The sequence below is a fragment of the Poromitra crassiceps genome, assembly GCF_964638095.1.
Source record: "Poromitra crassiceps genome assembly, chromosome: 1".
NCBI lineage: Eukaryota > Metazoa > Chordata > Actinopteri > Beryciformes > Melamphaidae > Poromitra > Poromitra crassiceps.
The window spans coordinates 29,422,929-29,437,649 of NC_139623.1; the positions used below are offsets into that span (position 1 = coordinate 29,422,929).

The following is a 14,721-nucleotide window of genomic DNA, read 5'->3' on the forward strand; positions in this document are numbered from 1 at the left end:
CTATGAGTTGTTTACAAGAGCAGTCTAGATGGCTGGTAAATAGTAGGCCTGTTGGTCTGGGGGAGGTCATCGTGTGGCTGTGGTGACGCTGCCATCTGGGAGGGCTGGCTCTATAAAATACTGTGGAGTTGGCGGTCTGGGGCGGCGGTGTTGCCGTGGTGATGTGATACCGTTCCCAAGATCAATCGTGGTGATGGTGTGGCTGTGTGTATGTGTTTAGCCTATGTATGTATGTATGTATGTATGTATGTATGTATGTATGTATGTATGTATGTATGTATTGTGACGGCCCGCTACCCTCTCTCTCATAGATATGGCCGTATTAGTTATTATATGACGTAAATAGTCCTTGCTATGTTTGGCTGTCATTGATGAGGGGGGAGGGTTGGCTCAGGAAGTGAGGTTACGGGAAGGGATATAACGTACCCGGAAGCCGCGATCGGGAGCTTTTTCAAGTGTGTCCAGACTGAAGAAGGGAGACAGGCTCCTGCGGGCGCATCCCCATTTTCGTTTCCTTTGTATCAGTGTTATCTATGTTATCCTTAATGTTGTGTGTAGCGTCTTTATGAATAGGATGGTGTCTCGAGTCTGAACACCATCCAGATCTCATCGGCTGAGCTGTCGGGAGAAGTCCGACGCCGCGGGTGTCAGTCCCCAGGTGAGCTATACCCCAGCCTCTTAATGACAGCCATGTCTTTCCATGTTGTGGGATTCGGTGATGTATGTTGCCCCCTAGACCGAACTTGTTAGAATTGGGTTGCCGAGTCCGCAACAGTATGTAGTTGTATATATGTATATAAAATGGCTAGATGAACTATACAAGCTAACCTACAGTTTTGTTCATCAAAGTGGCAAATACTAATAAGGAATTAATCAAAAATGTTTTGTTAACTAAGTTCATTCTTATTATTCATTATAAGTCTTACCATAAAGGGAACAGGTCGTTTCAAAATTAGAAAATTATGATTTGAGGAAAAGGGGTGGGATTAAATAAGTGTATACTCCTTCCCACTCTTTTTCAAATATGTAATGACAAAATTGAGTTAGATCTTTGTGTTTCTTTCATGCATTTATATATTTTAATGGCTTAAGGTTATATCTGTACTTATTGTTTGTTGTTGTTGCATATTTGAAATAAACTTCAAAAATTCAATCAATCAAAAATAAATCATTCATGTCGACCCTTTATTACAGTTGAATTTACCCATATCTATTGTACGGAAATATCGTATGGGCAATATATCTCGTCTTCACAGAATTCACATCATACATTTTTTTGTTAGGTTGGCTACATCTTCCCTTTTTGCACCATTTGCAAAAAGGGAAACAATTGAAGCTCTTACAGATGCAATCGAATTAGTAAAACGATATAGCCTACGTCGAGTGGTGTAAAGTGTATCATATTGTATAGCGTGCTTGCATGCATGTGTATATCTGCACTTTATATGTGATTGTATGTATGCTCTTTTATATGTTTTGGTGTGTACAGGAGATGGTGAATGGGGAAGGGGAATGAAAGCAGCCAACATGTTAATGTGAATGCTTCAGCACTTGAGCGAGACGGACGCTTTTCTGCTCGCTCTCTCCACCCCTCCTCTCCTGCACCTTTCCCTCTGCCTGCAACACCACCCTAGCCGGAGCAAACTTGCATTTGTCTATTCGAAATGACAAACATGGATTTATTGGATTTATTAAGATGGTCTCTCAACGCAAATCAACTAAACTTTGAGGAATGCGAGGTCTGGGGAACCCCCACCCTCTGCCCAGACGGATCTTTCGCCGCGGGGTACGGGAAGACAACAGCGATTGACCCAAGGCTGTGACGTCATGAAAATTGAGATGGGCGGTCAGTGAATTTGAACTGTGAAAAATGGATTATACCTGGATTATATCATGGAAATTTCCACTGATCTGCATAAGAATGAACTAATGTTGGGATCCAGAGACTTGAGACCTGTTCTGTTTGGTCTGTATGACCTGAAAGGAATTCAGGCAACCAAAACATTTTCATTCTAATCTGGACTCGGAGCTGCCAAAGACGCAGCAGCAATTCCTCCCCTGATATTTTCGTATGCAACTACGCTCATCTATTCACCCCCCCGCCCTGACATCTGACCCCTGAACTTTGGACTGAATAGATAGAGGCCATCTCCACAGCAACGCTGTGTTCAGACGGAGGAGGCTCAGACATACACACACACACACTCATGGACCCTAAGACTCATAGGCCAATCACACATGGTCACGCACGCACTCCCCCAGCACCACCCCGTCCTCCACCATCCCCCACCACGTCCGACCGTCTCCATCAGCCCGTGCTGCCCTACCTACCCCCCCCCCCCTTTTTCCTTTCTAACCCAGCCGTCAGTATTGGAGTAGTTTCGGACTGTAATCCCTGTACTTTTTTTCAACAAATGGATTGTACCTGTATAATATTGTGTGCCTTGTTACTCGTTCAAAACAGTAATAATGTTTCATGTTTCATGTTGCAAATCTGAGTATATTTAGAAACCATTACTGCCGGCTGCATGTATGTATGTATGTATGTATTGTTTGTGTGTAATTGTATTGTATGTAGGTATGTCCACGTATGTCCTGTTTGTTTTGGGGACTACGGATGGAAATTAGCCTCGTGCCATGTGCAACGTGTTCGAGCCTCGTGCTCGAGTCTCGTGCTAAATCCGGCAATTTTTACACTCTGATTATGTTCTTTGTGTCCATTAATTTTGCACTGTCCCGTCTAAATAAACAAATCAAATGTCAAAAATGTTATGTCTACTGTATAATGTCATAATAAAAATTTGGTCATAAAAAAAAAAGGTTGGCTACATCTTCGAACAGATTTGAACCATCAGCTGCTCTTTAAAAAAAACTCAAAATACTCCCCATACATGACATCAACACACTGCAGGTATACACTTTTGCATAAATGTATACTCACCTGTCTCTCTCCCTGCACCCTGTAGGTTATACTTGCAACTAAATTCTAACATACATACACATAATACAAAACATTCAGATCACCTTCACTCCCCATACTATCTCACTACCAATAACCAATTTTCAATACGCTACAGAGGTGCCACATTATGGAACACATATTCTATATCAATATTGCCAAATATGCATAATCTCTCAGCTCATTTAAATCCAAACTTAGAAACTCTCTGATGAGTCACACATAGTCCTCACATTGCCACCTTAAGGGCCCTATCGTCGCAAAAGCAGTAATTTGGCGTTTGCACTTGTTTTGCGCTCGTTTAACGCTGCACAATGCAAATTGGGGGTATTACCTCTATGCCTGTTATAATTGTACTGGACATGCATGGGGTAGATGGCATTGCATCCCCACCATATTTTTGGGCTGTTTTAACTTAAAAACAGGGAGGTCATGTCTACCCTAACAATGATAAAACTTTTCTTGATTTGTTTTTTTAATCGCATTTTTATCCCCCATTAGTGCTACTTTTAATTTATTTATCCTGGTTGTTGCTCCACCCTCTGCCGATCTGGGGAGAGCCAAAACTCGCTCCATGCTTCCTCCGAGACATTCACCGGTAGGACATAGCACGTGGGAGGATCACGCTATTCCAACGAGTTCCCCTCCCTCCGAACAGGCGCCCCGAACGACCAGAGGACACTTCGGCGACCACGATATTGCATGTTTTGGTGAGGGGTTCCTATGTGAAGGAAACCCCCAGGAGGCACGGGGAGAACATGCAAACTCCACACAGAAAGGCCCTTTTAATGACCCCACCCAGGCGGTGGGCACTCGAGGACATGCGGACGGGCACACACCCCTTAAGCACTCATATAATTTTTAAACAGTTACGTTTCTGTATAAATCATTATAATATGCTTCCGTGAGGTGGGGATGCATTTGGCGGCCAGGGTGCAAAACTCTGCATAACACCTGGACACTTGCGCGAGGCATCCCTGCAGGGACGATAGCATAAGACACACGTTAAGGCACGCAAACAGGTGCGCAAGCGCAAAAAAGCGGATAGTGCCTGTACCAAGATAGGGCCCTAAGTGTCTACTCACTTATTTTTATTGCTTTTTTGTTCTTTTTTCTTTGATTTTCTTTTCTTTGTCTATTTGTTTTCTTGTTTCCTTTTTGTGTCTGTTGTATTGTATGCTTTGTACAGATTATATTTGGTTTTCTGATGTAGAAACCCTGAATAAGCCCTTCCAGGGTTTCCTGTCTCTACCTGCACATTATTTTCCTCTTTGCATTTTTTTAAATCCGTTTCTGTTTTTATTGTGTGCAAATAAATAAAACTAAAACTATATCTGCTTGAAGTCTTATCTGTAAATGGCTCATCACTGGGGATAATAAATTGTGACTGTTATGAAGAATAACGGGCGGCTGTAGCTCAGGAGGTAGAGCGGGTCGTCCACTAATCGCTTTGGATAAAAGAGGTCGGTGGTTCGATTTCCGGCTCCTCCAGTCTGCATGTCGAAGTGTCCTTGGGCAAGATACTGAACCCCAAATTGCTCCCGATGGTGTGCCAGCACCCTGCGTGGCAGCCTGCCACCATTGGTGTATGAATGGGTGAATTAACCTACTGATTGTAAAGCGCTTTGGATAAAGGCGCTATATAAATGCAGGCCATAACATCACATTAAGGTCAATAACCACACCCGATGAGTTAATCTAAATAGGTTTGTGACACAAGGTCTACTGGCACACAACTCTGCATACAGCAGCCACCTACATGCATCATGGATTACGTGTAGTCCAGGCTCAATATATGGTAATCAAACAACATTCTCTGTCTTCACAAGGATCTTGAAAACTACTGACTAATTACAAACGAAGGATCTCTGATGTGTGTTTACTACTTGGCCGCACGTGTTAATTATATGATAGTTACCATATATATTAATAATATAGCGATTTTTACTGAGCCATTGCAAATTACATCTGTATGCTGACTGCAGTATCATCTATTCTAATTCTTCTTTATCAGGGCAGTAATGACCTTGAGTGAGGATAGATTCCATTCAAAAAAGGCATGTGCCTTGGAGTCGAAATCAGACTCCGCATTTGCTACTTAATTGATTCCCCCCCCCCCCCTTTTTGTTAAATTAGCCCCATAACACGGCTGAGCACCGAATTGCAGGATCCCAGAACCAGACCCTCTACACCCATTCCAGCACCGACTAGACCTGTGCTCAACTAGAGACCTGTACTACTTGGGCTTACACTCACACCACAGCATCAAACTCAGCAGTCATCACTCTCAGCACCAACAGGCTAAAGGGACAACTCACCAGTTCCAACACTGTATTGTGAGGACAATCAAAGTTAGATGCGCCCGTCTGGTTCAAACTGCCCCATTCAGTGGCTGGCAACCAAACGGTATCAGCAAAAACTTAACTTATCTAAAGCTCATGTTATGAACAAATTGCAATTGAATTTATTCAAAGCCAAATTAATTTGGCTTTGGTTTTAACCATGATAGTAGAAAACACGGTTCAAACTAACTAAATGTATTTATTTATTTTAAATTAGACTTAGACTAAAATTATTATTTTTATGTTTCTGGTCTATTGTCTTCTTATGTCCTTCCTTGAGTGTCTTTTTCATTATTACTGCTAAATATATATTTTATCAGATGCATTTTCTTAATATGTTTGTACTTGTCCTTTTTTCAGTGTTCTTTCTTTTTGGTCAGTGTCCAAAGGGCATACTTAGAATTGAGAGTCTGTTCTCAGTGTGTTCCTCCATTAGAATAAAAGCAGTAAGAATGCTAATAGTGTTCATCACCATGAAAAAGAATGTTAGATATCCTGCAGTACATCCTTATCCACTCCATTCAGGAAAGACTAATCCCAATCTGTAATAGACCTCTCCTTGCATTTTCTGTCACTGCTCTTCACCCGGCTACTCTACAATCCTCCACTGTCCCAGACACGGAGGCATGACTGAAATAATCCTTTGGATCCTTGAAGAAGAGGTCAGGGACACCACAACAATGAGATGGGCTGAATGAATGAATGAAGAGAAGGGAGGACACAATGGCGCCCGTATGGGGAAAACACACGATGCGATTCCTACATGGCTGCGGTGCTTCGCCAGAGCGGAAAGACATAACAATGGTTTTTTCCCCACGCAGAATACATTATATGCACCAAGTTGATGACCGTAAAATGGGACATGCAGCAAAAACACGGTAGCCCTCCAAGAGTCACGGGGAATCCAGGCAACTACTTAGAGACGTAATGACCCCTGTGCATTTTACAGCCCTCAGCATGGTGAATATAAGTTACTTTGTGGATGCAATGCATCACTGCCAGCATGCAGCCTGAAAACAACACGGTGCAGAGAGCATTCTCGGTCAGTGTGGGAAATGCGGGAGAAGGGTGGAGTGTATGAGGTTAGGCGAAGAGTTGCAGGTGACACCAAAGCCCAAAATAACATATATGCACCATGACAGGATGGAGAGGTACGTAGAGTGACTATAAAATGCAAAGAGTTGATGAGGACAACTTAGAGGTGATGGACAATGAACACAACAAACCAACCTTGGTGAGATATCGCATCCTTGCTGCATGAAGGCGCCCAGGGAGAACCACAGGCTATTAAAAATCCCAAAGTCGTTGGGGGGGTCGGGGGGGCTCTGGGGGTCTTTGGCCTCATCGCTCTCGTCCAGATGCCACTCATATGGGCTGAACCGGCTGACCAGGAAGAGCACCACACTCACGCCGATATAGGCAAACACTATACACATCCAAATCTCATAGGCCAGCGGGTCCAGGAAGGAAAACACCCCCGGCTTGGACTTTTGCGGCTTCTTTATCATAATGGAGATGCCCAAGCTCATAAAGGGCTTAGAGAAGTCTATCACTTCTTCCCGTACCAATGTTATAGTTAGCGGAGCCACGGCTATATCAGCTCTCTGTGAAAATGGGAACAGGCACACTAGGAGTTAGTCAACATCAGCATCAACAACTGATCAAACCCTATATATCAACATGAAATACTGATTGGAAAAATTAATATCCATAAAGTCAAACTTCTGACTGTGACTATTTACTGTGTAAGTAATACTATCTAATAATCAGGTAGTCCTGATCACTTGGGAATTCTACGCATTTGGCTTTAATGCAAATTTATGGAAATAACAGATTCGACATGATGAAATAACAGTGAATAGCAGCATGGTGAAACAGACAAGTGAGAGAGAAATCTAACGTTTTAAAATGAGTTATTCAGCATTTGTGGTGGTTAATGTATTTGTCTTAATCCAGGTCTCCTCCATGAATCAAGCAGGAGGGTTGGGGGACAGAGGTGAAGAAGCTTATGTAAGCAGTCCATTCGAATCAGACTGTTTAATTGACCTCCATCAGAGTATGTGCACAGCCTGAGAGGCTCGCCACTTAGGTTTGCAGTGACATGCTTTAAAGCCCCAATATGTAACTTTTTTTTTACCTTAATATAACAGATTTCAATCATGTTGATGGTATACTGACTTCTAATAGGGAGAATGGCTCCTCCATCATCTCTGTGCTCTGAACACGTTTCCTGCACCATCTAACTTTGAGGTTAACTGTTGTAACTCATTCAAATTAAGTTTTCCGCGGACAAACTAACATGACTTTTATTGTAAAGTAAATATAGAAAGTGAAATGTGTTTATCACTTGCTAGCTTGATTAGCGGGGCGATTACATGTTTCAATAAAACCAAGTTGAGGCAACAACATTTGGGGATGTTTGGAGCTATTTCCCCCCCAGCTTATCAGTTAGAAACACTGTAGAAAGGTTAGCAAAGCAGAGAGTACAAGCAGAAACAGTAAAATAAGGCTGATATATAAATGTACAAACAGGGAAGTGTAGCATTTCTTAGCAGCATCTGTATTTACCACTTGTGGCAGCTGAGGCCGGTGTTGCGGCTGCTCAGCACAAAGTTACACGTTGGGGCTTTAAGGTGAGCTTGGTAACTGGACTTCAAAATATGTAAATATAGCACAGAAGGTTCAAATTAAATCCTGGCTGAGGTGAGGAGGGGTCTCAGCCAAACGCAGCTCTCAATTACCGATGGTCTCTTATCAGCTTGCTCATTTACATCCCAGTTAGCCTGGGTAAACCCAGCCTCCACGTGACCTCCATGTACTATCAGTCACGTAGAAACGTATACTACAGACATCGGGCTCTATCTTCCCCCTGGCCTTAAATGAGCATTTAAGGCCTGGCGCAGGGCTATTTGTGGGCGTGGTCAGGCGCATTCCCTAATTTGTCCTCGGTGCTAAAGCCGGCACTAACCATTTAACCACGCCTTTTAAGTGTAGAATTATTCACAACTGTGGCCATTGGCGATCTGCAGTAAACAAATCACACTCTTCCCTTTCAAGCTCCGATTCCACAGAGCGATCCAGTCCGGTCAGAAAAACCCGACCAAAGCGCTCTGAGCTCCCCCCTCCTTCTTTCATCTGCGTCTGTCTCCATAATGCTCCTCAAACAAATCTCACGGCAGTTTAAATACAGCAAGCATGTAAATACGCTACACTATAGCAAGAGCAAACTTAGAATAATGTTCTAAACGCATCGGCTAGAAAAATATAGCCTATCCCTGGATGTCATGATGAGATTAGATTGGTGAAAGTTTGGAGAGCATGATATCGCATCGTTTTCTCTCGCTGCCTTTTCTTCTCCCCCTCTGCACGGCTAGACAGGTAGGATGATGCAACAGCCTCTGAATGACAGGGGCTCAAAATGGTATAACAACTTTTTTTTCATCGGTCATTGTGCTAGGGCTGTGAATCTTCACTGGCCTCACGATTCGATTAGATTACGATTCAGAGGGCTACGATTCGATTCGATAACGATTATCGATGCATCTCGATGCATCTTAAATCGATGCATCACTTTTTTTCCCGAATACATGATTTTCTTTCTCACTTTCTTTTTTCTCACTGTGTGGCTACTTTTAAAATAAAAGTGCATTTAGAATTGCATTGTATTATGATCCATAATTAAAATAAACAATTGCATGTACTTCCATTATATTTTATTTGATTATATTATTTTATTTTATTTTTATTTTTTATAAATAATCGTTTTTTGACATTTGTGAATCGATGCAGAATCGTGCAGGTCCGCATTGCGATGCATCTTATAATCAATTATTTTTGACACCCCTACATTGTGCCTGCCTAGTGCCTACATATGTGCCTACATATTAGTGCCACACTAATATATAATTAGTGTGGCCTTTCTTCCAAAATAGTGATGGTTCTGTCATTCTGTGGTGTAGCCTACATTTCAGATCTGATCCTTGCAGTGCGCTATAGGGGCAGAAATTGACGCGCGAGAGAGAGGGAGAGAGGGAGTGAGAGAGAGGGGGGGGAGAGAGAGTGAGATAGCGGCAGAAAGAGTGATTGAATTATGCCGTGGGTGCATCCCCGGGGCCGGCGCACTGAATAAGGCCTGGTTTTGAAAAGCGCTAACCGCAAAATTAACGCCAGTTGGGAAGATAGCTTTAGGCTGGTATTTAAGGCCGAAACGCCCATTCTGGCCTATTCTGGCACTGCGCCACACCTCTTCAGCGTAAAGTGCATTTCGAGGCGTAAAAACATGACAATATCTTCCCGAGTCGTGGGTAGGCAGGCGCAAAGCGTGTTTTTTTGCATTTAACGCCAGTTTAGCGCCTAAGGCCAGGGGGCGAATAGAGCCCATAGTCTGTGATGTCACGTTGAAGGCTGGGTTCACCCAGGCTACATCCCAGTAGCGAATTAATGGTCATACAAAAGCTTTGTGGATGCAGAAATGTATCAGGGGGCTTGTAATATCCGTTTCAATTACTACAGGCCATCTTTCTCCATGTAAGCCATTACTACTGGGAGGCTGCCTAGGGCAGAGTGGTTTGTAAAACAGTCACTACTGCACAATTTACAGGTGATGCAGTGAGAAGCCTGCTGAGCACCGCTTGCGTGTGGAGGTTTTAGATCCTATAGTCGGTTGTCAGAGATTTTTTAAATCAAACATTAACCGGTTAGCAGTTGCGGCTTTATGAAAGGTGAAAATCATCATGCAGAACACATGGAGCGTGAGTGATCCACACCACAGCACACCATCAGTCAAGGTGATTTTGCTACAAAGGTGTGGAGGCTGATTCAAGACATTCACTAGGTTTTTACAATCATCTGCATAGTATCAAACAAATCAGATGATATATGATGGTAAAGTAATAGAAAGTGATGAACGGTTAATAGCTACCCCCTCCCTCCCTATATGAGCCGCACAGGCAGACTGACACTTACCCCATACACCAGTTCACCCACCATCCCGTTCCATGTCTTGGTCTCTGGATCTCTGGCTCCATACTTCCCATCCGCCACTACTGACAGCTTATACTTTATCCCCACATGCTTTGCAATTTCAGAAGCTAAATCGACACAGTAGCCTTCATATCTGTCATTGCCATCCATCTGCATATGGTTTCTTTTGAACATCACATACGGCGCTTCCTGTTAATTAGACACAATGTTGAGTTGACAGCAAAAACAAGCACATATTCACAGTGGCCAGACCTCTTCGGTCTTCGGTGCTTGTTACTCAAGGCCTTGGTTGGTCGCATGCACACATGCTCGGGTGACAGACAGACAGACGGGGAAACGTACAAGAGACAAACAGAACAGCGCAGTGAAGAAGCTATGAAGCGGCAGCCACAGGCATGTTGCTGGGACGCTGACTCTGATTTCACAGCCAAATGCAGCGGGCCACTGGTGGAGTGGCCAAGCCTACCGGGCGGCTGGCAGTAGTTAAGCATGTAACGGGTATAATGGAGGGAAAGCAGGATGTTAGGATTCCCTCATGCTAAACTAGTCAGAAATCTGAAGCTGTGGATGTAGGGGGTGGGTGCATGCATTTGCTTTGCATTAGCATGGCGGAGAGGGTCGTGGCAAGCTGAATGGGGCACTTTCCAGGTTCATAAAGTAAATATCGGTGACAGCAGAGAGATTAGACATGGCTACTCCTCCTTTTTTTAGCAGTAAAACATAGTGTGCACATGGTGAATTCATCAAATTGATTTAGCAATTTGCATGATCCAAAAAAATGTCATACTATGGTAATTAAATATTGTTTTCATTTAACTTATAACAATCACAATCATAACAACAATACAACATATACTGTACATGATCCAAATCTCTTCAATCAAAGCTACTTGTTATTTTGATTATATTGTTGGAGAGTGGACTTATTTATATATTTGGGGGAATAAATATTGTTATATCATGCTCCTATCTCATATGCTCCTATATCATGAATTCCATCAAACCTTGAGATTTCTGATGTTAACTTGGGGGCATTCCTGTACATTATTCTGAGTTTTTTCTTTTTACCAGTACATGTTTTCGCAACAGAATTTTGTTTATAAATAAATGTCAGAGGAAGAGCATTATGTGGTACTTTCACTTTAATCCAACTGCACTATTCAATAAACTATCAAATATTTCACCTTTCTATGGGTGATAAGAAAAACCAACAAGTGACTGAATCACCCCCCCTATGATAGGATGGCCTTTCATTAAATATGACATTTTCTTAAAAGGTTATGAAATGTAAGAACGGGACATGAAATTAAAGATATGAGTATTATGTATCTAAAATAATGTCTTCAATCAAATCAAAGGCATGCCTGGCAGTGAGAAAATAATGCAATGATTACTCATGTGTTTTTCTACCCTAGTCCTGCATAATTCTGGTTATGAGAATAATGGGTTTCAAGGGAAATCTAAATGAAAATGTATGACTTTACATTCTGAATTTGCCTAAGATGAGCACATGATAGACAAAGTCAGAAGGAAGGAGAGGCCATGGTTTTAAATGTAAGATAAGGCGTACCTTATCTTACATTTAAAAATGGCTGATGATTACTAACTAACCTGCAACTACTGCATCTTCCTTTGTCTGCATCATTCAGTGTAACTAGGCCTGTCTAACCCAGAAGTCCTGACAATATACTCAACCTTATAATTCAATACTCAACTACTTTTAGGGAAGAATTTGCAATAAATATGAATGGCGGGATAAACAACCAAAGGCTGCAGCCTTTGGTTGTTTCTGTCCTCCTGAACAAATCCTTGTTCACTTTAGCGATGTAGCATCTGTCCCCACTGTCACTGACAATTTACTTCATGAGAGGGAAACTGCTTTTTACTTACGTAGGTGAATGTGAATAAGATGGTGTCTAGTCTCTACAGTTATCATTACCAAAGCCGTTATTGTGATGTCACTGCTACGACAGGCCACCGTGATATAGAAAACCAAAATGCTTTGGCACCCACACGGATACAGTTGAAACACTCTTTTGTGAGTCGACTGTTTCAACATATAGTGAGTGGATGGAAAGCAACTTAAAACAAAATAATTCTACCCTCCCAGGACAGATTGCAACAATGGACACCTTGACCTTGAGTGGCAGAAATCTTTAGGTGGAACATTTAAAACCTGCTTGGAAAGTGTACCATAATAGTAGTGACCACAATTGTTCGGTTTTCCACAGAAGAAGACTCGTTGGTGACCTGCTGATCCACTATATATACAAATTTTTCGTACTCGTTCCAGTAGCCGATCTGAAAACGACACAGAGATTCATAGTTATTACAAGAAGCAAAAAGACATGCAGATAGAGCCTCCAAGTACATGTGAGTTGGAAGGCTCTATCTGCACAGCTGAAGACAGTGTTGATCTTGCCTAATTCGTGATATAAAGAGCGTGTAGTGGTGCTTCTCACCTCACCTGTGCTACACTTCAATCAGCAGAGTAGGCGTATCTATTCCTGGCTCAGCCAATGTTCCCTTACATAACATGAAGGCAGCACCAGCAGAAGCGGAGAGACCGCGGGGGCGAGGGGGCGACCGCCCCAGGGCCCACGCTCTGTAGGGGCCACCTACTGAGCTATTTTTTTCATTATAGCCTAATTTACGTGTGTCTGTGAATGCGTCATGTTCTTTTTGGAGCTGTGAGCCAGTCTCATTTATAAAACTGTGCATGGATTTCACACTAAAAGGTTATGTGCGCACAAAAGAGGAAAAGTACGTACATACAAAAATAATCTGGATGCAATTTTCCCTTTATAAATCACAATCCAACTTGAAATGTTGCACACATGCACGAGCCTCATACTCCGTCCCGTAACCCCCACAATTATCCATAGATGGTCAATGAAACGCAATGAATGAATAGGCCTACTGATGCGTATATAAATAGGTTTGTCATTTCACTCTCCCGTGTGAGAAAATGGCAAAGCTGGAGCCAGGCCTGGTCAGGCCAATGCTGCCATCTCCGGGAGTCGAACCATTTATAAAACTAAAACTAAAAAATAAATTGTCCAATATAAAGGTTGATGGCAAGAAGTGCATTGGACTGTTGTGTCAGCATCAGCGGGGCAGGGGAAGGAGATACCCCGGAGCTCTCTCCTCTTGAATGTTGCACGTCCATAACAGACTATTTAGTGGCATTGTGGCAGAAAAACAGTGTGACTTCACTTTAGAGAGGAAGATGAGATCCTGCGACTGACCCCAATATCCTAAATGTGCCTTTTGTTATTAGAAAGAGGGAATGAACCACACACTCAATGTTTCATATTCATTTCATTTAAATAAAAAAAATGCATAGACATGTTCTGTATTCTAACTATTCTCGTTTTCTGACTCAGGGTCGGGATCAGACAGTGAACAAGAGTTTGACTGCTCCTGGCACTGGCGTCTCTGAGTGTAAAGGTATTTTTTTGCTTTATTTTGCTACTTTGCCATGTCAGTCATCATTTCCCACTGTCTCCAAAATGGTTGTAGGCATGGTGCTGAACCGCACACTGTCCTTGGTGCTGAAACATTTGAACATGACTGGCAACCTATTTTCAAAGTGGCTCTGGCTTCATTGTACCGTATGTCTTCAATGTACCGTATGTATTATTCTTAGATCATTTGTGTTTATGGATAGGATAGGATAGGATACTGTAGGAACTAGGAACTATAAGCTATTTTACAGTTGTGAAGTTTACAATTACTTCATCAGAAGGACATGAGAATGCTCCGCCCACTCTGTGCTGAGAGTCTAGCTCCGCCCCTCAGCACCAATGGCACTTGGATACTGATCACATCCCAGTCTTAATGTGCCTTATCTAGCCAGTGCAGTAGGTCGCTTTACTATCCTATTATTGTTATTCAAACATGTTATCCTGTGTCTGGTGAACCTGAGGTTTCAGTGATCCCAATGTTATTTCTGTTATACTCTGCCAAGAAGAAGTCAACATCTCACGACTCTGGTGGCTTCCACTCCCAGTACTCACTGTGTTGTCACTGCAGATTGGCTCACAGTGAGTGTGGCTCGCTGTGGTCAGTGGTCACATGTGGACAGTATGGGCTCACTCCCTTTTGGTGCCAGCTTTTGTGGGCACCTTGTCAGAGTTCAGGGTCATGGCCATCGCTGATATGATGGAGGTGAGGATATGATTTGACTCAGTAGCCTTGGGGTCGACAGTCGGTAAAACCTGCAAATCCAACCTGTCTCAACCTGCCTTAAAGCAGTGGTTCTCAAAGTGGGGTCTGGGGACCCCCAGGGGTCCTTGAGGGGGCGTCAGGGGGTCCCCACCAAAAAGGGGAATCATTTATTTTCACCATAATTCTATCACAAGTAAAACAATGACAGAATGTATGATTATCGTGGTCATGCGTTTCATACACTTTCTGTCGGCTAATAAAACATCT

The 14,721-nt window shown here is 42.7% G+C and overlaps 1 protein-coding gene across 2 annotated transcripts in view; it reads right to left on the reverse strand.

Annotated features, from left to right (window-relative positions):
• LOC310773329 (glutamate receptor 3-like) overlaps window positions 1-14,721 on the reverse strand; it is a gene marked incomplete at both ends in the record, with an annotated part of 166,662 nt that overhangs the window by 45,210 nt on the left and 106,731 nt on the right. For both annotated transcript variants that reach the window (XM_083633204.1, XM_083633203.1), the window contains 3 exons: window positions 6,532-6,905; window positions 10,267-10,473; window positions 12,478-12,585. In XM_083633204.1, the coding sequence (XP_083489330.1) occupies window positions 6,532-6,905; window positions 10,267-10,473; window positions 12,478-12,585 (689 nt within the window). The remainder of the gene's footprint in view (window positions 1-6,531; window positions 6,906-10,266; window positions 10,474-12,477; window positions 12,586-14,721) is intronic.